Source organism: Lethenteron reissneri, chromosome 47 (assembly GCF_015708825.2).
Source record: "Lethenteron reissneri isolate LAM-NWPU_2019-01 chromosome 47, ASM1570882v1, whole genome shotgun sequence".
Classification (NCBI taxonomy): domain Eukaryota; kingdom Metazoa; phylum Chordata; class Hyperoartia; order Petromyzontiformes; family Petromyzontidae; genus Lethenteron; species Lethenteron reissneri.
Window position 1 is genome coordinate 10363298 of NC_083825.1, and position 23575 is coordinate 10386872.

Genomic DNA, 23575 nt, shown 5'->3' on the forward strand with positions numbered 1-23575 from the left:
AAAAGTACCGCTCCACCCCCACGTGGTACCCCGCCCCCCACTTCACTCCCCGCGTGGCCCCGCCCCTCTCTCTAGTCCCGCCCCCCACTTCACTCCCCCGCGTGGCCCCGCCCCCTCCTAACTACCGCCCCCCGCCTCATCTCGAACGTGACGTCACAGACAATGCAATAATATTTTATTTTTCTACCTACGCGACTTTACCGAAAGAACCAAAGAGTATGGATTCCTGCAGTCACGAAAGCTTCAAATTAAGATTGCAAGAATAGGAAGATGCAATCCAGGGACTTACGAACGAGTTTGGTTTCCAGAGGTCTGTTCGTGAGTCCAACTTTACAAACCCTGTCGATTCCAAACACGTTGTACGGCGTCTACACAAAACACGGGGAATGGCTTTAAAAGTTGTATAATTTCATGTAGACGTAGATGCCACTGGCTCTTCACGTTCTGCAGATGTAGATGCCACTGGTTCTTCACGTTCTGCAGATGCCACTGGTTGTTCACGCTCTGCAGGTGTAGATGCCACTGGTTCTTCACGTTCTGTAGATGTAGATGCCACTGGTTCTTCACGTTCTGCAGATGTAGATGCCACTGGTTCTTCACGTTCTGCAGATGTAGATGCCACTGGTTCTTCACGTTCTGCAGTAGTAGATGCCACTGGTTCTTCACGTTCTGCAGATGTAGATGCCACTGGTTCTTCACGTTCTGCAGATGTAGATACCACTGGTTGTTCACGTTCTGCAGATGTAGATGCCACTGGTTCTTCACGCTCTGCAGATGTAGATGCCACTGGTTCTTCACGCTCTGCAGATGTAGATGCCACTGGTTCTACACGTTCTGCAGATGTAGATGCCACTGGTTCTTCACGCTCTGCAGATGTAGATGCCACTGGTTCTTCACGCTCTGCAGATGTAGATGCCACTGGTTCTTCATGTTCTGTAGATGCCACCACCGCCATCTATTGCGCGGCGGTTGATCTTGTGACTCGATCCGAACAGGCAACTGGACATCCGGACAGGTTTGTTCGTATCTCTGAAAGTTTGTAAGTCGAATGTTCGTAAGTAGAGGAGTCTCTGTACACATGTATCATAGGCTACATACAGTCGTGGCATTGAGTCGGCACCACGGACATAAGTTCAACACATTTGTCAATGACACTGCCTCATGTGACAAATTAACTGAGCAGGCGATTCACCTCCACATCATATCTGTCTCTTCGCGAAAAATAAAAGTATTTGTATTACACATCCCATCGCTTTATGGGGGTGCATTATTTCAGCAGTCTTGGCTCAACTGACTGCTGATGAAACACTGAATGCGAGTCATTGGGTCTCTGTGTGCGTCTGTGGGTCTCTGTGTGCGTCTGTGGGTCTCTGTGTGCGTCTGTGGGTCTCTGTGTGAGTCTGTGGGTCTCTATGTGAGTCTGTGGGTCTCTGTGCGAGTCTGTGGGTCTCTGTGCGAGTCTGTGGGTCTCTGTGCGAGTCTGTGGGTCTCTGTGTGAGTCTGTGGGTCTCTGTGTGAGTCTATGGGTCTCTGTGTGAGACTGTGGGTCTCTGTGTGCGTCTGTGGGTCTCTGTGTGCGTCTGTGGGTCTCTGTGTAAGACTGGGACTCTATGCGAGTGTATGGTTCTCTGCTGGTATATGGGTCTCTGCTAGTCTATACTGGACATTGTTTCTCTGTATTGCGTCTAAACGACGCATTTCAAAAAAGTCCAGAAAGTGGCCTATTTAGGTTATAATCCGATTGACTACTCTGATTAGGATTCGGGTTGTTTTCAGAATCGTCTACCGGTTCAGGAACCGGTAACCGATTCCGGTGGAATGTTCGTAATGAGTGCACAGATTGGAACTTGCACCATCGTTTGCACCTGCCGCACCGGGAGATGGAATCGAACCGTCCGACTCTGGATGATGTCCAGCGAGCCACGAGCCATCATCAACAACAACACGGGCAGCAGCCCTCCTCCTCCACCCCAACAGCGGTGTCGCTCTGCTCACTGCGCGAGCGAGACTCTTCTCTGTAAGTGCGACCACGCAGTAGGTAGGGAGCCTCTGTCGGTATTTTGTTCAGTAATGAAAGAAAACCCCATTTCATCCCCACCCGTGGTGTTAGGGTGAGGGCTAAAGTTTGATGACCGTGTGTGCCTTCATGGGTGCTTCCCCCCCATCCCCAGACACTCTGCAAGTGCCGGCGGTGAACTTTACACCACCCCCTGGCGTGTTTACTTACTCGACGACGTCCTCCATACAACGTGGTGGTGGTGGGGGGGCCTCCCGTTTCATAGCTGTCACAATAACAACGCCCACGTGAGCTTCAGCCCGGCGGTAATCAGCATTGTGTGCTGATAGCCATCCACCCATCAGTCAGCGCCTTCATTGCCACACTGGGGAAGGGGGGTAATCGATGACGTCTATCTAGAAAATGGAGTTCATGGCCATGTGTCAGCACACAATAAAAAAACACTCATCAGGAATATAAAGACAATTAAATGCAAGTACTGTACAGAAATACATATCGTACTTTGGCTTACTAATGAATAAACCTTGAAAGGAATCATTTATACGAAAGTTTGTTGATAAAGTTCACGTGGCTATTGTATTGGTTAATACAAATACAACTATTATGAACAGTTATACAACCAGTTTAACACGTAGGCTCTCGCGACTAATATCATTCATAATAGAGGTTGTTTTGGGTTAGATCGCGTAAATATGTCGTTAAAACCCGCCACCACCCGACACAGCCAACTAGGCTTGTCATTTACATTTGTAAATGTTGTGGCTTGGCTCTCCAACACACCGGTGGAAGGACAAGTTCAAAGGGCTCTCATAATGCACGTGCAATAATGTACGTTGACTTAGTCACCCCCTATCATTGCGTAAGAGCGCAGAAGCGTGGTCACCACATCTACGGCTTTACGTAAGGAACGAAGCAGGTGGACTTCTCCACAAATCTGTCTGTCGCCTGATGAAGCTGGTTGTAATTACTGGCGAAACGTCGTACTCAGATTCTGAATGTTGTGGCTTGGCACTCCAACACACCGGTGTGCTGTACTAGTATACTACACTATACTACTATACACTGCACTATACACTACACTATACACGACTATGCACTAGTGCTGCACTAGTGACGAATTGGCCACGTTGTTTACGTGACAACCCTTACTAGTTGGCTGTGTTGGGTGGTGGCGGGTTTAACGACACATTTATATATTTACGCGATCTAACCCAAAAAAAAACCTCTATTATGGAGTAATACAGCTCTGTGCCATCCACCTCTTGTATGAAGGCCTTCCTTCCCAAGCCGCGTCAGTCATGGGGGCTGTTTGACCATACTTCACCACGCCGGTCAGTGCGGGGGTGGTGGGGGTCAAGGGGAGCGGTGGTGTAGCAGTTAGCGCGCTGCGCTGCGAATCCGGCGGCCCGGGTACGATTCCCACTCATGGCCAACACTGAGTGACGATTATCCGAACCGGTCCTTTGCCTCCCCTAGGTCTACTCAGCCTCAAATGAGTACCTGGTGCGATGTGTAAACATCGCCACTGGGGAGACAAAGGCGGCCGGGCGTGGTGCTGGACACCCACCCCCTCGTGTGCCGTGCCGGCCTTCATAGGTGCTCGCTGACAGCACTTGCCCCAATAGTCTGTAAAGGCTACACGGGGGGATCTGTCTTTGTAGCACACTCAGAGAACAGAGTTGCACGAGTTGGTGCGAGTGGCCTTGTGCGCGTGTCTTGTCGTTGCAGCTCTGGTGGTACGAGAACGGCGTGCAGCACTTGCCCAACAGCAGTCTGTGAAGGCTATACGGGGGATCTTTGTCTTGTTGGTGGGGGTCTCACTCTGAATGCTGCTGCTGCTGCACCGCCCTCTGCAGGCCGCCACGTGGCCTCCCACCCATTCATGCGGGTTACTCAACGTGCAGAAGCTTACTGCACCAAAACATATACATCAAGTACACAATCACAATGGCGTTAACACACGTTTTATATATAAACACATTATGTATAAATCCTGAATTTTGTATATATTTAAGCTACGGTAGCGAGATGTTAACTCTCTCGCCTGGTGTACAGGTCGTGTGGGTTCGATCCCGACCCTGACGCCTGCTGCTGTGTATTTGGAGTCTGCGCGTCTCGTTCTCTCTCCATGGTCAGGTGGATGTTTCTCCGGGTCCTCCGCTGTGTTCATCCCCTCCATATTTATAAACACGCGTTGAGTCTCGGCTGCTCGACATGTGCACGCGATAAGCGATTGTTTGTGATCGCCAGATCGCGTCTGAAAAAAATAGTTCAGTCGGCCTTACCTGGAAGAATAAAAACATCTTTTAAAATAGTTTTATTTAAAATCGAATCGTCATGTATGCATGTTGAACTTCTTTCGCACCGGACGTAGCCAACCTTGCTAATCGAAGATTCGAAGGTGCCGGGGAAGAACAGACTTAACACAAATACGCAGTTCTGAAGAATATCAGTTTACAATCGAAATATAAAAGTGCCCTGCTAAGTGGATAACCATCGAACAAATAAGGTCATTGACGGTCACAAGTCGTGCTTCTGCGGCCGTGTCTCTCTCCCCGTGGATGTTTTTCCCTCCGGGTCCTCCGGGTTCTCCCCCTGCACGCTGAGAATGGACATCGTGCGCGTTTTACATTTCCACGTGGCGCTGATGCAGCTGCTGATGCACTGCTGAGAAAGAGATCCATCGCTCAGTGGGCCTTACCTGGCACAGTTTGTTTTGTACTCTTTGGTTCTCTCGGTAAAGTCACGTCGGTAGACTTCACCGAAATAACCAAAGAGTATGGATTCCTGCAGTCACGAATGCTCCAAATCCCAACATTTTTTTATTTTTAAATACGAACAAAGCTCTCGAGCCGCCCCGCCCCCTAGAATCTTCGCCCCGCCCCTAGAATCTTCGCCCCGCCCCCTAGAATCTTCGCCCCGCCCCCTAGAATCTTCGCCCCGCCCCCTACAATCTTCGCCCCGCCCCCTACAATCTTCGCCCCGCCCCCTAGAATCTTCGCCCCGCCCCCTAGAATCTTCGCCCCGCCCCCTAGAATCTTCGCCCCGCCCCCTACAATCTTCGCCCCGCCCCCTACAATCTTCGCCCCGCCCCCTACAATCTTCGCCCCGCCCCCTGAGGGTGAGAGGCCGCCGCGTGACGTCACAGACAACGCGGAAGCGAACGGAAGCCAAAGGCGCAGCCCTGCAAGTGCTTCTCGCTCCCGCCGCCACTGCTGGCGCAAGGGCTCCCACGAGTGGCCGCTAAAGAGACCCCCCCCCCCAACCACTGTCTCTGCTGAAGCGCGTTTGACTTGGCCTACTCTTCCTCGCTGGCCAGACAAGGAGGTAGGAGCGCGCACGCCCTGCCCATCTGTACCGCGCCGTACCCATCTGCGCTGCGCCGTTGCCCATCTGTAGCGCTGCCGGGTGCAGGCAGAGATGATTTAACTCGGCCTATGTAGGTCAATGAGTGTGCCTTTGTCTCCTGGTGGTGGTTGTTGTTGACGGGGCTGCGTACGGAGCTTCATTGAGACGGGGCCACGTGGCGGCCAGCAGAGGGCGATGCAGCAGCAGCAATCAGTGTTGTGCTGCACTTGTATGGCTCCCGCGCCTTCACCGACGCGCGCAGTGAGCGGTCTGGTGAAGCATGGCCTGTCAACCCCCTCGCGGACCCGCACTGCGTGGGGAGGCCGTCATCCAGCAGTGGACTGGCGGTGCTAAGTGTAAACTCACGCAGCGCGTATAAATATAGAGACGGGACGCTGGCAACTGCTGTGGCCTCTCTCTCTCTCCTATGTGCTGTGAAGAAGGGCCATGGCCCGAAACGTCTTTTCTTCTTAAGCAGCAGCAGCCACATCGCCAGATGGTTGGAAAATAACAATTGCTTCCCATCGGGCGACGACGGCTTGACTTGTCCTGCCTGGGTCTCCTCTCACTGCAGGGACAGGCCACGTGACCCGCGTGTGTGTGTCTATGCTGAACTTCTTTCGCACCGTACGCAGCCCACACGTGCTAATCGGAGGTGCGACCCGAGGCGTCATGGCCGGTGCCAAGTACCAGGCGCTGTCCTTCCAGTCCGTGTTCACCTACAGCAGCCCGGACTCCACCAAGGGCAGCGGCGGCCTCAGCCAGGACGACGACTTCGGTATTGCAGGGAATCAGCGGATAGGCAGCCGGAGTTTCACGCTCAGCCCGACCAGGTCGGCAGGCAAAAAATAATGAATCTAAAATTCACGCGAAATGCAAACGTGTAAAAATAGCGTCGCATTGTCTACGTGAATACTGTTGATGTGTGGGGTGGCCACCATTTGTAAAGGGATCCGAGCACCAAGGCTTGCCAGGTGTTGTAGGCGCGGGGCTGCGAGGTGCGGCCAGGACACGGCAGTGCCGGATCTCTCCCCTCGTGTACACAGTGGCACGGTGCTGGGCTTTCTCCGGACCATCCGGTCTTCTTCCACTTGAAGCCAAAACTCTCAACGATTCGTGACATTGTCCAAACATCCACGTGCAGTTTCCTCCACAAGAAAAGTCACTGTGACTTTCGATATAAATCCCCACCAACAGCAGGACTCGGGCCCCTTCAACAATCCCCGTGACCATCATGGGACCTCCTTTGCCAGTACCAAAATATACTAATAGGGGTTTTCCCCTTTTTTCTGGCAACAAAACTGACACCTTTTGCAAGGAATCATGCTTACATTAACCACATTACTTGCAGTCAAATGCAAACAAAAAACAATACTCTGATAATTTATGCATTGTCTTTGAAACTGATTGGTCCACACCAGAGACAGCTTTCTTTAGAGCCTCGTCTCATATGGTGTTCGACCAGATGACGCCAAAAGTCGCACAGTTCAAAGACAATGCACTACCAGAGTAATGAGAGCTCGGGGTGAGCAGCTACATCATGGGATCTCCGCCAGAAAAAAAAAGGGGAAAAACCCTATTAGTATATTTTAGTACTGGCAAAGGAGGTCCCATGATGTAGCTGCTCAACCCGAGCTCTCATTACTCTGATAGTACGTTGTCTTTGAACTGTGCGCCTTTTGGCGTCATCTGGTCGAACACCATATGAGACGAGGCTCTAAAGAAAGCTGTCTCTGGTGTGGACCAATCAGTTTCAAAGACAATGCATAAATTATCAGAGTATTGTTTTTTGTTTGCATTTGACTGCAAGTATTGTGGTTAATGTAAGCATGATTCCTTGCAAAAGGTGTCAGTTTTGTTGCCAGAAAAAAGGGGAAAAACCCTATTAGTAAATCCCTGTGACCCTTCAACAATCCCCGTGACCCGGACGGCAAGTGGAGGCCCGGGTGCTGCAGCAGATTGACAGCAGGGCTGCTCATGTACACGCACTCGCGACGCGAGCACCTCTCCCTGGCATGGAGTCCCGTGTGCGTGTGTCGACGCTGCGTATGTCTTGTGCTCAGATGAGGCCGAGTCCGTCGAGTCATGGCTGTCGTGGTTCTGCTCGCTGGTCATCACGTCCCTGACGTTCGTCTTCGTGCTGCTCACCTTCCCGCTGTCCGTGTGGTTCTGCCTCAAGGTACCACGTCCCGGCGTCACGAGCGCCCGCGGCGCTCCCCACCGTCGGGTCTCGGAAGCCATGCAGGGTTGAGGCTGGATAGCGCTCCGATGGGTCACCGCCACGCGCAAACAGGTTGCCGTAGGGGCTGCGGGGATCGTGGACGGCAGAGGACGGTGCAGAAAAATCCATTGTACTCTACTCGTATGCTCCCACTTATTAGCACCTCACCATGACGAACCCGCACCGACCATTATCGTGAAGTCTGGTTGAATAACCCCCACGATTCGCGCCGCATAGGGAGGCGTTAATGTGACAGTTGATTGACAAAAGGGATGTACATGTACACACGTGCACGTGTACACTCTTTTGTTTTTTTTTATCTTTCCAGCTGAGTTTGAAAGCGTTGGCGCAGTGCCTCTGGGCTTCCGTCTCTTTGTACAAGGTCCCCACGGTGACTGGTAAATTGATCCAATACGAACAAAACTGTAGAGTCAAATTGCGTTGCGAGAGACGAACCGCCCCAATCTACGGAAAGGTTGCCCAAGAAGACCTCGCTACAAAAACCACAAAGGCCTCGCCGCGTACGGGGGGGCCTCTCTTAAGACTCCGCCGAGCCGGACGGCCACTCGACCGTGACCTCCGCCCCTCCCGCCCCCGGCCGCAGGTTGTGCCGCTGCACGAGCGCATCGTGGTGTTCCGCCTGGGGAGGCTGCGCGCGCCGCTGGGCCCCGGCGTCACGCTCGTGCTGCCCTGCATCGACCGCTGGCGCCGCGTGGACACGCGCCCGCGCGCGTTCAACGTTCCTCCTTGTAGGGTGCGTCGCTCCTCGCCCGGTCCCCGTCCCCGCCGCTGCGGCGGGCCCAACGACCGCTCGGCCAAGCTCGTCGCTGATGCGGTTGCTAGGTGCAGGCCGGAGTCGCACGACTTGTCGGTTGTTAGAGGTTTGGCAGGCAATGTGCGGTCACGTGACACGCACGCAAGGCGTGTGGATGGGCGTCGGGCCTTACTGCCGTTGCGTGCTACAGCACAGCTTTATTTTCGTTTTTTGTATTTGTTTCCCACCCGATTTATGTAACCTTGTTTAAGTTTCTGCGCTGCTTTCAACTGATTCTTTGACACGGTTGTTTTTGCCCTGTTTTCTATTTTCAAGTTGGTACTTTATTTTATTGGATCATTGCTTTTGTCATTTGGTGACCCAGGTTAGTCACTGGGCTCCCTTTGTCTCTTGACTTCCCACCTGGTTAACAAACTCAACACGAAACTCATGCTGTGATGGTTCCCCTCTGAGCCAACCGCCAGTCCTCTCCCTCTCCGCTCTCCCTCCTCATGACCCGGCGCAGGCGATGACACGGGACGGCGCGCTGGTGTCGGTGGGCGCCGACGTGCGCGTGCGCGTGCACTGCCCCGTGCTGCTGCTCACCGCGGCGCAGGACGTGAACCGCTCCTCGCGCAGCGCGGCGCACACGGCGCTCGCCTCGCTGCTGCCCCGCCACTCGCTGCACGAGCTGCAGAGCGAGAGCGCCAAGATGGCCGACGAGCTCGCGGTGAGACGGCGGCGTGGGCACGACGCGGCCCGGGTTAGGGCTTCGTCCTGATCGCGACGGCGAGCTCTGTGATGCCAGGGCGTGTCGGAGCGCTCGACTCGCATCACCTCTCATGTCAACACGTACGAAAGGGTACCCCCAGTGGCAGCTGTGCCTACGGGGCACAAGGTGACTCGGCAACGGGCTGCAAGCGGGCAATAGTCTGCCAGTAGGGGGCGATGATTGCCACGTCTAATCCCAATTCAGTTAAATGTTTGAATTTTTTGAGCATGACTCCGACACAATGGACTTATTGTTTCGATTGGTGTCATGGGATCTATAACATCCAGTGAGACAGACGGCGCTTATTTTTGTAGTTAATACACCCGCAGGAATAACCAGGGCTGTCTGCATGATTCGAACCGCGAACCTCTGCAACAGCCAGCGAACACTCGAGACAGCTTCCTGCCGAGTAGCGCACACAGTACACACACACACAGTACACACACACACAGTACACACACACACAGTACACACACACAGTACACACACACACGCAGTACACACACACACGCAGTACACACACACAGTACACACACACGCAGTACAGACACAGTACACACGCAGTACACACACAGTACACACACACAGTACACACACAGTACACACACACATGCAGTACAGACACAGTACATTCAGTACACACAGTACACACACACACACAGTACACACACAGTACACACACACACGCAGTACAGACACACACACACAGTACACACACACACAGTACACACACACACTTAGTACAGACACAGTACATGCAGTACACACAGCACACACAGCACACACAGTACACACACACAGTACACACACACACGCAGTACACACACGCAGTACAGACACATTACATACAGTACACACACACACGCAGTACACACACACGCAGTACACACACACAGTAAACACACACGCAGTAAACACACACGCAGTACAGACACAGTACACACACACGCAGTACAGACACAGCACATGCAGTACACACAGCACACATGTCCAGCTTCCGACCGTATAGCCACATAGCAAAGAAATCGCACAAACCGAACCCACTTAAAGCGAGGACAACCTGTATACACAATAGTATATACAACATATACAATAGGATAGTGACTAGTAGTAGCCACAGCCATAGCAAGATGTGTACTGGATGTGGTGCGCCGGGTGCGTTGCGGGGGAAACTCATGCGCGTCCTGCCCCCCCTCCCCCGAGTCTCCGCGCGACTCCGGCTGACCTGGCCCGCCCCCTCTGTGCGGCCCGCACGCAGCTGGAGGTGACCAAGGTGACGGAGCCGTGGGGCCTGGAGGTGGAGCGCGTGGAGCTGGCGCTGGAGGCCGTGCTGTGCTCGCCGGGCGCGACCGGCCTCTCTGCGCCGCTGCTGCCGCCGTGCGTGCCGGGCCTCACTCCCGAGGCGTGGGGAGCGCTGGCCGGGCCGGTGCAAACCATCCTGGGCGGCGTGATGGCAATGAGCGACCGGCAGGCGGCAGGGCGCGACGCCGGTGAGCAACAAAGTCGCTCGATTCTTTCTCTTGGCTGAGGGCTGTCCATAATCGCAAGTAAAAGTACGCAGAAATCATCGCGCTCGTGCCTCGCAGCAAGAAGCGTCTGCGTTCGATACCCGACTCTGGTGCCTTTCCGCAAGGCGTGCACGGGTTTCCCGGTTCCCCAGTTTCCTCCCATTGCAAAAACAAAAAACCCCACAATGTAACCAGTATCGGCCTGAAACATCCCAATGCTGAAAATGTCCCTGAAAATTACTCAATTGGGTTTACAGAGCAGTAGCAACATCGCCCCTTACTGCAAAAAAACTTGGCAAGACCCTCCCCAAAAAGAGTTTTGAGACTCGATGAGGCTCTCCCGGGGTAAAACAAGCGGAATGTAACGTAGTAAAAGTAAAAAGCCAGCTCTCTGTGTGTGTATCTCAAGATGGCTGTAGGTGGCAACTTTAGATTCAGACGAGGGCTGGGGAACCTGCGGCCCGTGGCCCAGCCACGGCCTGCAACTTCATTGCACGCGGTCCGCGGCAACACGAGTCCACCACGAGCGACCGCTATCCATCGCTACGAGCATCTTGGCTGCACGAGACGGGTAATAGTGGTGGGAGACTTTGGCGGGGATTTTGCCGAGGATCGCTCTGGAATGCAAAGAGACAAGGGAGTACGATGTCAAATACAACTGCAGGTGAGGTTCGTCGACAGATGGTAGATGAACCACAAGGGTGTTTTACAATCGGTGGAATTCCGGGTGTTTGGGGCATCGGCAGAAAACGGCTGAGAACCCGCCGGGGTTTTAGTCCTCGGCACGAGGCACTTTAGTGCTGCGGGGCGTCTACGGCTGTGAGGGTTCTGTTCCGGAATGAACGCTTTGGCTCGGCGCGGTGCCGGGGTTGCGTGGTGACCGTCGGGGCTGCGTTGGGAGCGACGGGTCTGCCCGGCCCTGGCGTGAACGCTGCCCACTCCCCTGTGCCGCAGGATGCTCGCTGCAGGCGGCGAGGTCCGCGGTGCAGGAGGGAGGGGAGGGGGGCGACAACGGTGACGACGCGCTGCTGGCGGCCGTCGGGCCCCTCCTGTGCGAGTCGCTGGTGGAGAGGGTGGGCGCCGTCTACCGGTTCGACGTGCAGTGTCGTGACGGCTCCTGCCGGACCTACCACCTGGACCTCAAGACCGGTGAGAGCGGCACGTTCGTCGGCGCCGGGCGGTTTCATTCACAATTGATTTGTAGGTCGCGCGACAAGGGGATCCGACCAAGGTTGTGTCGTGAAGACCCTCCACCACCCGGCGCAGGCAAACGTTTAACGACGCGCCGCCCATTCTCGTGTGGCAGCTCACATAGGCGAGTTGAGGAACAATTCTCAGCCAAGTTGGGCAACGAGATTGTTGGTCGTGAGAACCGTCCTGCACCGCACCATCGGCGTGCGGATAGCCATTCCAGCTTCGCCAGAATTGCACTCAGTGTGTGTGGGGGAGCGGTGGCGCAGTGGTTAACACGCCGCACTACGAACCTGGTGACCCGAGTTAGATTCCTGCTCAGGCCCAACACAAGTGACGATTATTTGAACCGGTACTGAACCTCCCATAGGTACCTGGTGCGGTGTGTGAACATTGCCACTAGGGAGACAAATACGGCCGGGCGCGATGCCGGCCACCCACCCCCTCTTGCGCTGCGTCAGCCTTCATAGGTGCTCGCTAACAGCACTTGCCCCAACAGCTTGCATGGGCTACATGGGGAATCTTTATCGTTTTTATGGCGATCTGTGGCTTTACGGCCTTTGTTCGCCTCGCTCATCGCCGTGCGGTCGGTGCCAGGATCGGGGGCCGTGGGACGAGGGCCCCCCCCCGCGGCGGCCCAGCCTCCCGACGCGGTGCTGGAGATGACGGAGCACGACCTGGTGGCCGTGATGAGCGGGCAGCTGCGTCCGCTCACCGCCTACATGAGCGGGCGACTCCGCATCAGCGGAGACCTGGGAGCCGCCACGCGCCTCGAGGAGGTGGCCAAGGCGGCCTGCCACCTCTAGCCACCCGGGAACACCCCCAGCTGGGCCACCCCACCCAGGGCCACCCCCACCCAGGGCCACCCCCACCCGGGTGCCAGCCTCAGGTTGGGCCACCCCCACCCAGGCCATTTCCAGCTGGGGCCACCACCACCTGGGGCCATGCAGTAGACTCACCTGTAGACACAGTCAGCCGTAGACACTCTCACCTGTAGACACTCTCACGTGACATCACCGCGCCGCATGCAAGCCGCTCACCGCCTTGGTTCACGACGGCTCTCGTTCGTTCCCAGGCCCCCCCGTACGCGCTCGTCCGTCTGGTGAGAGTTGCGGAGTCTTCCGCTTGGTTTCGGATCCGACACGAGAGCTGTTTTGATTGCATCTTCCTTGAATTATTGTGGTGTATTTTATATTTACGCTATCGTTATCGTGCAAAGGCTATGGTGGTGGCACCTTCTCGCAGACGAGTAGATTCCGCCAGCAGGGAGGGACATTGTGATGTGGGTTTTGCCCAAATGAAGGTGAACGTAATCTTCACAATTCGGCAAATTTGGACGGCGACGTCGGCACGTGTGGCCTCCCACTCTGTCATGAATGACAACGCGGGATCTTTAACGTCGACTGTGAAGCAGGCAGCGCGTAGCATTTCCCTTCAATAAAGCACGCTGCAGTGTTAACCAGGATGGCCGCTCGCCTCGAACCGCTGCGATGGAGGTTCGACGGCACCACCGCTGGGCCACGGCCATCGCCGTCCCGGGTGTTGCGTGTTTAACTCTATTTATTTCTCCGTGGGCGGGGGGTTCGTTTGTAAATTTTTGTTCCGCAGTGGTAATGTTTGCGTACATCTGCACTTAAGCGCGTGCGTTACAACTTCAGCAAAGAGCCTTCGCGTGGAGTTTTAAAAATATTTGTATTTAAAGCTCGTCTTTTGATATTTTGCTGTGCGAAGTTTAATGCCGCGTCCCTCGACCGCGAGACTTTGGTCCGACGGCTGTCTTTCTCACCCAGGGCATCGCGTGCATCTTGAAATCAAAAATGCTCATGGCAGTGAAATTATCTGTTACTGTTTTTTAAATCAAACGTTCCATAAATTATTCCATGTCAAAAATGCATGCGTCTGCTAATTACTCTAGTTATGAGTGAAATGGAGGCGCACACACTGTTATGGGAAGGCAATGAGTAATTACACTACACATAGGGTGGTGACCACCGACCTATTCTCGCTAACACTGACACTCTGATGTCGACTGGCGTGGCTAAGCCCGGAGGGCTACTGCTTGGCCACACTGACTTGACGCTTGGCTTCACTCTTCATGAGGCGTCTTCATCCCGGACCCGAGCAGCCCCGCACCTCGTGCGGAGGCCGCTTATATGCGCCTCGGCGTGGCCAAGCCACACCCAGGCCACGCCCACCTTCGAGAACCCTCGAGAAGGCTCTGCTTCTGGCCACGTGACCTCCAAGGTCCCCCCAGGGCCCCCGGCCCCCACCTAGATTCGGTCACGTGTCCGGCCGGGTTCATACAGAGTGCCGCGGCCTCGCACGATCCCCGTGGCACTGACCGACGGCCTCCAGGCTCCCCGGCCCGGCCGTGACGTCATTCCCACAACCACACGTAGTGACGTCATGTGCGTGTACTCATGTAGTGCCTCTACCTGAGCGGAACTTTGATTCCTACATGCCGGTGTGCGCCGCTGGGTTTTCTCCGGGGTTGTTTTTGGTTTCCTCCAGCACGAAGCCATTTGTGGAGTCGGCCAAATATCCCAAGGTAAATATTGGGCATTACCATCAGTCGCGGTCATATTTTGGTTGCCTCTGTCGAGCGCCAAGTGTGGTGTTCTGTCGAGTCCAGATTCTAAGCAATGCCCTTGCCGGAGTTATTAATCACCGCTGCCGAGGAAAAAAAAAATTCATCCAGCCGGACACGAGAGAGAGGTGAGAACCAAGAACATGTAAAGACCTATGACAACAGACAACAACGTGGGCAGAGCATCATCGTATTGGCTGCTGCACCCTTACAGAAGCCTCCACCAACCCGCCATGACCAGCACGAGCACAAACCGTGTTAACCCATACGGTTTACCCGTGTCATAAGTGTCTCCGACACGGTAAGTACTTCAGGAAATTTAGTTAGACTTCGGTACAGCTACTCCTCTCGTTCCGCGGATGCCGACCCGTTCTCGTGGTTGCGCTGCCCCGCGCCACGTGGCGCTCTCCATCACACTGCCGGCTGATGGCGCGCCACGTGGCGCTCTCCCCGTTCTCCACTGTACCGCCGGCTGATGGCGCGCCGGGGAGCGGCTTGAGCGGCTGGAGGTCGAGCCGCCACGTGGCAGGTGGAGATGGCGGGGCAGCAGCGGCGGGGAGCTCCTCTTCGATCTTCAAACACCGACCCCTCACTTTGCTGTGCCCCCGGCTTATATTCCATTCTCCGAGGCTAAGCCCCGCTTCTGGCCACGCCCCTCTAGGAATCTTCGGGAATGTTCCAGAGGTTTCCATAATAGATCCGCCCATTAACCATTCCCCCAGATAGAATCCATAGTACTGCATGACAGTATGTAAATGTAACTCCACAATAATGCAGGAGATGGCGCTAGCGTATAACACCCGTATTCTTGTACAGGGAAATTGAGTTTTTAGGTCCATACGGTCTACAGCCGTAAAAGAAAAAAACATTTGTGTTTCTCCCTTGTGATGGGACTTTGTAGGATGAACATCTGAATTGGTATGTAATAAGATAGAGCACTGATAAGGGGTTGACAGGTATGCGAGCACTTCATGCGGACAATAGTCAAAATGTCACAACTTACGGTTGTTGCTTTTAAAGCGAGGTCACGAAACGTGTTCCCTCGAGTCCGCGTGGTGCTGCAATGGAGCTACACAATCGCACACCCGACCAAATCACCGACCACATGTCCCCCACATCAAGTCGTTGCGGATTGTGACTCGAAATTAACTGTAATTGTATCAATTCCAATCAGTCGATCCGACTCCCAGCTCAAAGTTGAAAATGTCCGATTTTATCTTGAATCAATATTTTGCGGTTCGCAGATCTCCATATAATAAAATCGGACATCAATACTGTTGTTTTGTATGCACCCTGTGAACCGCGGAATTACATTTATGATCGAAATCGGACATCTTAAAGATGGCTGTCCAATCGACTTTGAGCTGGGCGCCGGATTGACTGAGCGGAATCGAAACAATTATCCGCGATTCACTTTCCACAAGAGTCGGCGGGCTTTGTCTGGGTGGGATGGGGATGTTGTCGTTTTATTTGTATATGTTTGAGTGATTTGTTTACCCTTGTACTTTGCACTCCTATCATTGTATTGTTTGTTTTTGTAACGTTCTTACCCTCCTCACCGAATGGACTGTGGAAAAAGAGCTTTATAGCTCATCGGATTCCTCCTGCAGTGTTAATATTCCGATTCTGATATATGGGCAAAGACTCACCCCTTCGGTTAACTGCCAATACCAATCCCCATCATTCGCCACTTAGTGACGGTGACGTCACCACGGCACCTTTGCCAGGCCAGGTGCACTTTGAGGCCACGTGAAGTGTCGAAGGCTCGCTGACTGGAGGTCTCGGAACAGGCCCAGGTGCCTTAGGTTGGCTGACTGAGATGACCGGTAGACACACCCAGCTGCACCCTCCACTGTGCCACCTTGCTGCATTTTATCCGCCCAGTGCTCCGCTCATTGTTGCGAGCGTCACTCCTCTGCCCTCCGTTGTTGCTGGAGGGCGACTGTGTGGTGCCACGGTCGCGGAGCAACTCTGCCAGGGTTGCGACTCCCCCCTGGCCCCACGCCGAGCACACACACTCGAGCACCCAACATGCAGCACACACACGTAGTGTCCTGGCGGGGGATCGCCTGGCACAATGGGTTTTCATCCGAAGGCTCCCCAGAAGGATAGTCCCACGGTTTCCTGGCGCCAGGAGATTGGCCGACCCTCGCAGGACAGATCACATTGTGGTGCCCCTTAGTTGGCATAAAATTGTATGGGCGCAAAAAGAAAAGGTTCACTGGACCAGCCGCAATGAGCTATTCACGACATCAGGAGGGACTGAGGATGGAATATTAAGCAAGAAGAGCAGACTATGAAGAATCGCAGCGCCACTGCCCCCTCCCCATCTCGACCTTCATACCGAATACACACTCGCAGGCTGTGTGTTTGCCAGCTGGGCGCCCTTCCAGACAATGAGTAACGAGGGACAAGGGATGGCCGGCGCCGCCACGGCGGCACTCGACGGAGGACACGGTAACAGGAGGCGGTAACCACAGGTAGGCGCACGATTGGCCGCGCGGTACGACGTCACCCCGGCCCTTTGAAGTTAAGGGAATAAAAAGAGTATCCCGGGATGATTTTCGGACTCTTGTCTTCAACCTCTGGGCCGCCAAGGCCCACTCTCTGCCGCCCTGCCTCATCGAGCCGCTCGCAGCGTCCGTGTGATGCCAGCGAGTGCTGCTACGAGGCAGTGATAGGTAAAGTTTTCTCTCGTCCTTCTCCCTCCGACTCTCACAGCGTCCGTGTGACGCCATGAGTACAGCTTTGAGGTACGTGGTAGGACGTGTGAGTGACTGAGCACTTAGGCAGCAGTAGGCTCGGCTCTTCTCGCGAAATATTCCCCCAGGGAGTGTGTATTTGTGCCGCGAATAAAAGATAGCACAGAGCATCGGTGTGGTGTCTGTGATTTGTGTGTAGAGCGACTGCGGAGCCGCGACACGGGCGCGCCGTGAGGTAATCGCTCGCGGGTGTGGGCGTATCGCTGTGCGCCGCGTTAGCGTTGGCTGTGGTGTGTTAGTAAATAATCGCGCGAGGGCGTTCGCGCGCCTGTGTTAACGATAGCTGCGGTGTGCGCGGGTGTGTGGGGTAACACCGTGCGGCCGTGAGCCAGCAGTGTGAATATGTCTCTCAGAGCGGGCGCGAGCTCGGGGGTTCCGCTCGTTTGGTCGGCGGGGGCCCGGCGAGAGCCGGTCGACGCGGTGGAGGAGGGAGCGGAAGGGGCGGATTTCGCGCCCCACCTGCCTGGCGAGGGCGGTGGGGTGGATGTCGGTCCCCACAACTGCCTCCAACTTCCCAGTAGCAGCAGCTTCCATCACGAGCCTCCTCCATGGAGGCCGATCTTGACACCGGTTGACGCCAGGCACACGTTGGAAAAATCTCCGATCGGGGCGATCGCGTCGGGTGTCCGATCGCGTCGCTCCGTCGCAGCTGCCACGTGGACGTCAACGTGGGTGTCCACGTGGGTGCTCACGTGATCACCCATGTGGACGTCCACGTGGGTGATCACGCGCGCCTGCGCACTTAACAAAACGCGTTTTCCATCTTCGCGTTTCTTGGCCATCGAGGCGACCCGTAGAGCCGACTACGGCAATCGTCGCGGCTCAATTTTTGTTTCGCGTTTATAAAATCTCATTTAAAAGGTACCACGTTTTGGGGCAGCGGCTATACTAGACCCCTTAATTCGCGACGGATATCTACGGTTGCCATCACAGTTATAATTGCACGACTCATTACGCCGTACCCATAGCACTGCGTTTTGTGTTTGGTGTTGTTGAATTGAGCCGTTCTCTCTCTCGCTGCTGCTGCTGGTGGCGTGCGGGGAGGCGGTGCAGCTGGTGGTGGTCGTGGTGGGGGAGAGACTCACGGCGGATGCCTGCACCGCTGCTGCTGCATCGACTACCGCTGGTGCCTCTGCTGCGTCGAGGCGTGCGACCCGCCTGGTCGAAGCTCCTCGCAATGGCGAGCGCTGAGGCGACCCGGCGCGGAGCGGGGCCGGGGCCCTGGAGGGTTCTGCTGACCCGCAGAGTCCCCGACTCCGGAGTCGGGGCCCTGGAGGCGAGCGGACAGTGAGTGGGGGCACAGCCACACACACTGTACACACACACTGTACACACACTGTACACAGTGAGACACACACACACTGTACACACACTCTGTACACACACACTGTACACAGTGAGACACACACACTGTACACACACTCTGTACACACACACTGTACACAGTGATACACACACACTGTACACACACTCTGTACACACACACACTGTATACAGTGAGACACACACACTGTACACACACACTGTACACAGTGAGACACGCACTGTACACACACTCTGTACACACACACTGTACACAGTGAGACACACACACACTGTACACACACTCTGTACACACACACACTGTACACACACTCTGTACACACACACACTGTACACAGTGAGACACACAGTGAGTGAGGGGCACAGCCACACTGAGTCCACACACACTGTACACACACAGTGAGACACACACACTGTACACACACTGCACACACACACTGTACACACACTGTACACACACCGCACACACAAACTGTACACAGTGAGACACACACTGTACACACACACTGTACACACACACTGTACACACACACTGTACACACACACTGTACACACACCGCACACACTGTACACACAGTGATCCCACACACACTGATCCTACACATACACGCCGAGCGCCCACACACAACAACTGCTATTCGGCACTAAGTGGCGGTGACGTCACCACGGCGCTTGTGCCAGGCTAGGTGCACGTTGAGGCCACGTGAAGTGTCGAACGCCCGTTGGTAGCAGGTCACGGGGCAGACCCAGCAGGTGCCACGGGTCGACTGACTGAGATGACCGAGATGACTGGCTGATGCACCACCTGTGCCCCCTACTGTGCCAACTTGCTATGCTTTAGCCACCCGGCGCTCCGCTCGTTGTTGTGAGCGTCGCTCCTCCGCCCTCCGTTGTTGCTGGAGGGCGACTGCCTCCAACTGCCCAGTAGCGTCCTTCACGAGCCTCCTCCACAGAGGCCGATCTTGACACCGCTGGTACCAGTCATAGGCAAGTCCACTCAGCTCCACGTCCTCCTGTACCACATCACTCCATCTCTTCTCTAGCCCGAACAAAAGCTGTTTAGGCATGCGGTGGCTGGGCATGCGGGCTACATGACCAGGCCAACGCAGCCTTGCCTGCCGGAGGAGCTCACCGATGGGACTTTGCCCAGATCTTTCAAGGATTTGTGAGCTCCTCACACAATCCAGCCTGGTTAAACCCAGGATGGATCTAGGCAGGACAGCCTAAATGTTTCTACCGGCTAAGATGTTCCATTAGGGGGGTCCACGTTTCACAAGCATAGAGAAGGGATGTAATGACGGTGGCCGAGAAGACCTGAAGCTTCCTCACAGCGTTACACAACCGATGAAAAGATAATGCCGCTCGACTGATTCAGAGTGAGATCTCTGCTGTCAAGCTGGAGCCGGTCATGATCATACTGCCCACACTGCCCAGGTATGGGAGACTTTCCACTCTTTCCACAACTGCCCCATCACCAATTGGGAGTTGTGGGTGTGGAGTGTCAAATGGTACAACATTCCCAGGCAGGTGCTTAGTTTTGGTGGTTCTTATGGTAAGGCCCCTCCTCTTCGTGGTACGCTGCAGGTTCAGCAGCAGCGCCTCCTCCTCTAAGCAGCAATTACCAGATCATCGGCATACATAACATGGTTAACCAATAGGGAGCCATCCCTTGACCGCACCCAGGCATCGATCAGCCTCCCATTGTATCTGTACCAGATGGAAATTCCTCCGGTACAGCCATCGAAGGCTTCACGAACTACGTGGTCAAAATGGATGTTAAATAATGTGGGAGCCAGAGGACATCCCTGTCTCACCCCAAGGTGTACAGGGAATGACTCCGACTCCCGGCCACGTAGTTTTACCCGGGCTCACTCACCATTATGAAGGTCCTTAATGATCATGAGCAGAGAGTCAGGGACTCCGAAAGCACGAAGAACAACCCGGAGCCCAGGCGTACTGATGATATCATAGGCCTTGACCAGGTCAATAAAGCAGAGATGTAGGTCTTGTTGGAATTCCCTATACCTCTGCTGTAGCAGACGGACGGAAAATATGGCATCTGTGCAGGACCGCCCTTTCCCGAAACCTAAGTGTGCCTGGCAAGGCGATGTTGAATATTCCTAGCTAGGACCTTTCCCGGCACACTGAGGAGTGAAATGCCCCTGTAGTTGTTACAGTCTATGTGGTCCCCCTTCTTAAAGAGGGGGACCACCAGGGCATCTTTCTAATCCTGCGGAACCTGTCCAGTGGTCCAGCTGTTATGATGTCATGTAGGGCAGTCTGTGCACAACCCCTCAGCATTTCGCTTGGGAGATCATCTCTGCCCAGTGCCTTTCCTGCTCTCAGACTCTGGATCGCCTTTACTACTTCCTCAACAGATGGCACATCAGCAAGCCACTCACAAGGGGTGACTTCTTCCAATATTTGAGGCACGACTGCCTCAGCAGGATCATCCCCACTTTGTCCCACGATTTTTTGCAGGCTGAGAGATGTCCTCTCCCCCAGGACCTCACAGAAATGCTCAACAAATCTGCAAACCTGTTCCTGGGGGTCAGAGATTGGATCACCATTCTTTCCCCTAATGATGGCAATAGGTGTGGTGCTGCAAGTTACTTTTTTGATGGAGTTAAAGAACGATTTGTGATCGTGGGCCATTGAGGCAGACTCCATCTCAGCAATCCGTGACCACCATCCATCCTTGCAGCGCCTCATGGCTCTCCGCACCTCTGAGCGAAGGTTGCGGTAAGCCTCCTCATTCTCTGACATGGGATGCTGTAGACGATGAGAGTGGGCCTGTCGGTTTTTCTCAGCCAGCCTGAACACCTCCTCTGTCAGCCAGGGTCTCTGGGGAGGTCTGGACCGTGCAGCTACATGAATCACAGTCCTAAACCTCGCCCATTTCCCCTCGACATCAGGAGGAATGGGGGACGATGCCAACCCCAGCCGTAAGGGATGATTAATTTCTCGTTTGCAACTTTCATCAGCTAGCTGAGACCAGGCCACTATGGGGTTGAATTGGATCCTGGGTGTACACCCACAAACGGAGTGGAAGAATGGCAGGCATATCTTACAGATGACAAGTCGATGGTCAGTGGGCAGATCAGCTCCATGGTAGGTCCTGGTGTCAAGGACATGGGCCCACATCCGCTGTTCCGTCACTATGTAATCCAGCAGATGTTCTTGCTTGGACCCGGCATGCATCCATTATGTTGTGTGGATGCACCGATGCCGGAACAGCGTGTTGGTAATTACAAGCCCATGGGCTGCACAAAAGTCTAGCAGCCTCCTTACCGTTGTTGTTGAGCTGATCTGGTCCATGCCTTCCAATCACTCCAGACCAGGTGCCAGCATCATGCCCATCTCGGGCATTAAAGTCACCCAACAAGATGACTCTTACCCGAGGGGCCACTTTAGCTAGCACCTGTGACAGGAGGTCATAGAAGGCATCTGACTCATCAGCCTTGCCTGCATTCCTCCACGGATGTTCGTCTTCGGTGGGGGCATAAGTAACCATGACCACCACTCCTCGCCTCTGGTTGATGGGAAGGCAAGCCCAAAGTAGCCTGGGGCTTACAGCTTCCCACACCTCACCGCCATGCTCCCACGTCCCCTTCATTCTTTTGTTCAGAAGTAGAGCCACTCCATGTTGTTTGGCAGTCTCCTGCCCCGAGTAGAGGACTGTCCATCTCTCATGGTGGCAAGAGCCAGAGCCAGTCCACCGGACCTCCTGAATACCACAGAGATCCTGGCGGTACCGGTCCAGCTCCCGACAGAGGAGTGGCAGCCTCTCCTCCACAGTGAGCATTCGAACATTCCACCTGGCCACCCGCAGTGGTTTTTTGCTGTTTCTGGAGAAGCCCCGAGGGTAAGGATTAAATCTCCTGGCTCCGCCAAATGGGGTTTGGCCAGGAGACGTCATAGACGTCTGTCCCCCGGGGGCCTCCGGCACAAGCTTAATACGAGTTTTATTTCGTGGTTTTGTGGTAATTTATTGAAGGTGGAGGGGTTACCAGCCCCTCACACCCATCCAGAGCCCCCTTTGGCCCCTGTGGTGGTTACAAACGCCATGAGGGGACTGGCCAATCAAAATTTGCCCCCCATGGCACTGCTCACCACAGCGTTACCGTCCATCACCAACGAGGAGGTTAGGGGATTGTTTTGCCGGACACACACGCCGAGCCCACACACACAAACACGCGGGATGGACACCACCACGATTGACCGTACCGTGTTTTTCAGATTATAATAAGCACCCCCCCACCACCCCTTCAGTTATTTAAAGTACGAGTTGGGGAGTGCGTATTATAGAATAATGTACAGCCATCTGGTATGTGTGTGTTCCTAATGCCCATGATACGGGGTTTTTTTTGGGGTTAAATCGCGTAAATATATAAATGTGTCGTTAAACCCGCCACCACCCGACACAGCCAACTAGTAAGGTTTGTCACGTAAACAGAACGTGCCAATTCATTACTAGTACAGCACACCGGTGTTTTGGAAAACAAAGCAACAACATTTACAATCTCTGTACGACGTTTCGCCAGTAATTACAACAAGCTTCATCATAATGTATGTGTGTGTGTGTTTGTTGATAGTGTGTGTGTGTGTTTGTTGATAGTGCGTGTGTGTGTGTGTTTGTTGATAGTGCGTGTGTGTGTGTGTTTGTTGATAGTGCGTGTGTGTGTGTGTTTGTTGATAGTGCGTGTGTGTGTGTTTGTTGATAGTGCGTGTGTGTGTTGTTGATAGTGCGTGTGTGTGTGTGTTTGTTGATAGTGCGTGTGTGTGTGTGTTTGTTGATAGTGCGTGTGTGTGTGTGTTTGTTGATAGTGCGTGTGTGTGTGTGTTTGTTGATAGTGCGCGTGTGTGTGTGTGTTTGTTGATAGTGCGTGTGTGTGACCAGATTTTGCGTAACTATTGACATACAATTCATAGGCGGCACGCGCTTGGGGTGCGTCTTACTTTCCCGCGTGTCGGCCCCTCGCGAGTTACAGCAAAGTTTCGCGGAGAACCGCACAACTACCAACGCAAATTCCCCGACGCTAAATTACCGTCAAATACAGAGCAGTTACCGCAAAGTACCACACTCGACTGC

The 23575-nt window shown here is 54.3% G+C and overlaps 2 protein-coding genes across 4 annotated transcripts in view; both read left to right on the forward strand.

Moving 5' to 3' along the window:
• Positions 1 to 5178: 5178 nt before the first annotated feature.
• Positions 5179 to 13703, forward strand: LOC133354514 (stomatin-like protein 1). Of its 3 annotated transcripts, XM_061571415.1 has the most exons (8): positions 5179 to 5344; positions 6001 to 6143; positions 7429 to 7544; positions 8191 to 8340; positions 8867 to 9070; positions 10371 to 10602; positions 11575 to 11769; positions 12409 to 13703. In XM_061571415.1, exons 2-8 carry the CDS (start codon positions 6038 to 6040, stop codon positions 12615 to 12617), a joined length of 1212 nt encoding a protein of 403 aa, XP_061427399.1. In that variant the 5' UTR covers positions 5179 to 5344; positions 6001 to 6037; the 3' UTR covers positions 12618 to 13703. The 3 variants fall into 3 exon arrangements, with proteins under 3 accessions (XP_061427399.1, XP_061427397.1, XP_061427398.1); XM_061571413.1 differs by having other exon boundaries at positions 5179 to 6143; XM_061571414.1 differs by lacking the exons at positions 5179 to 5344; positions 6001 to 6143 and having other exon boundaries at positions 7025 to 7699.
• Positions 13704 to 17897: 4194 nt separating this feature from the next.
• Positions 17898 to 23575, forward strand: part of LOC133354515 (glyoxylate reductase/hydroxypyruvate reductase-like) — a 28439-nt gene continuing 22761 nt past the window's right edge. Inside the window, exons 1-2 of the mRNA XM_061571416.1 lie at positions 17898 to 18021; positions 18205 to 18447. Of these exons, the coding sequence (XP_061427400.1) occupies positions 18251 to 18447 (197 nt within the window). The 5' untranslated portion in view covers positions 17898 to 18021; positions 18205 to 18250. The remainder of the gene's footprint in view (positions 18022 to 18204; positions 18448 to 23575) is intronic.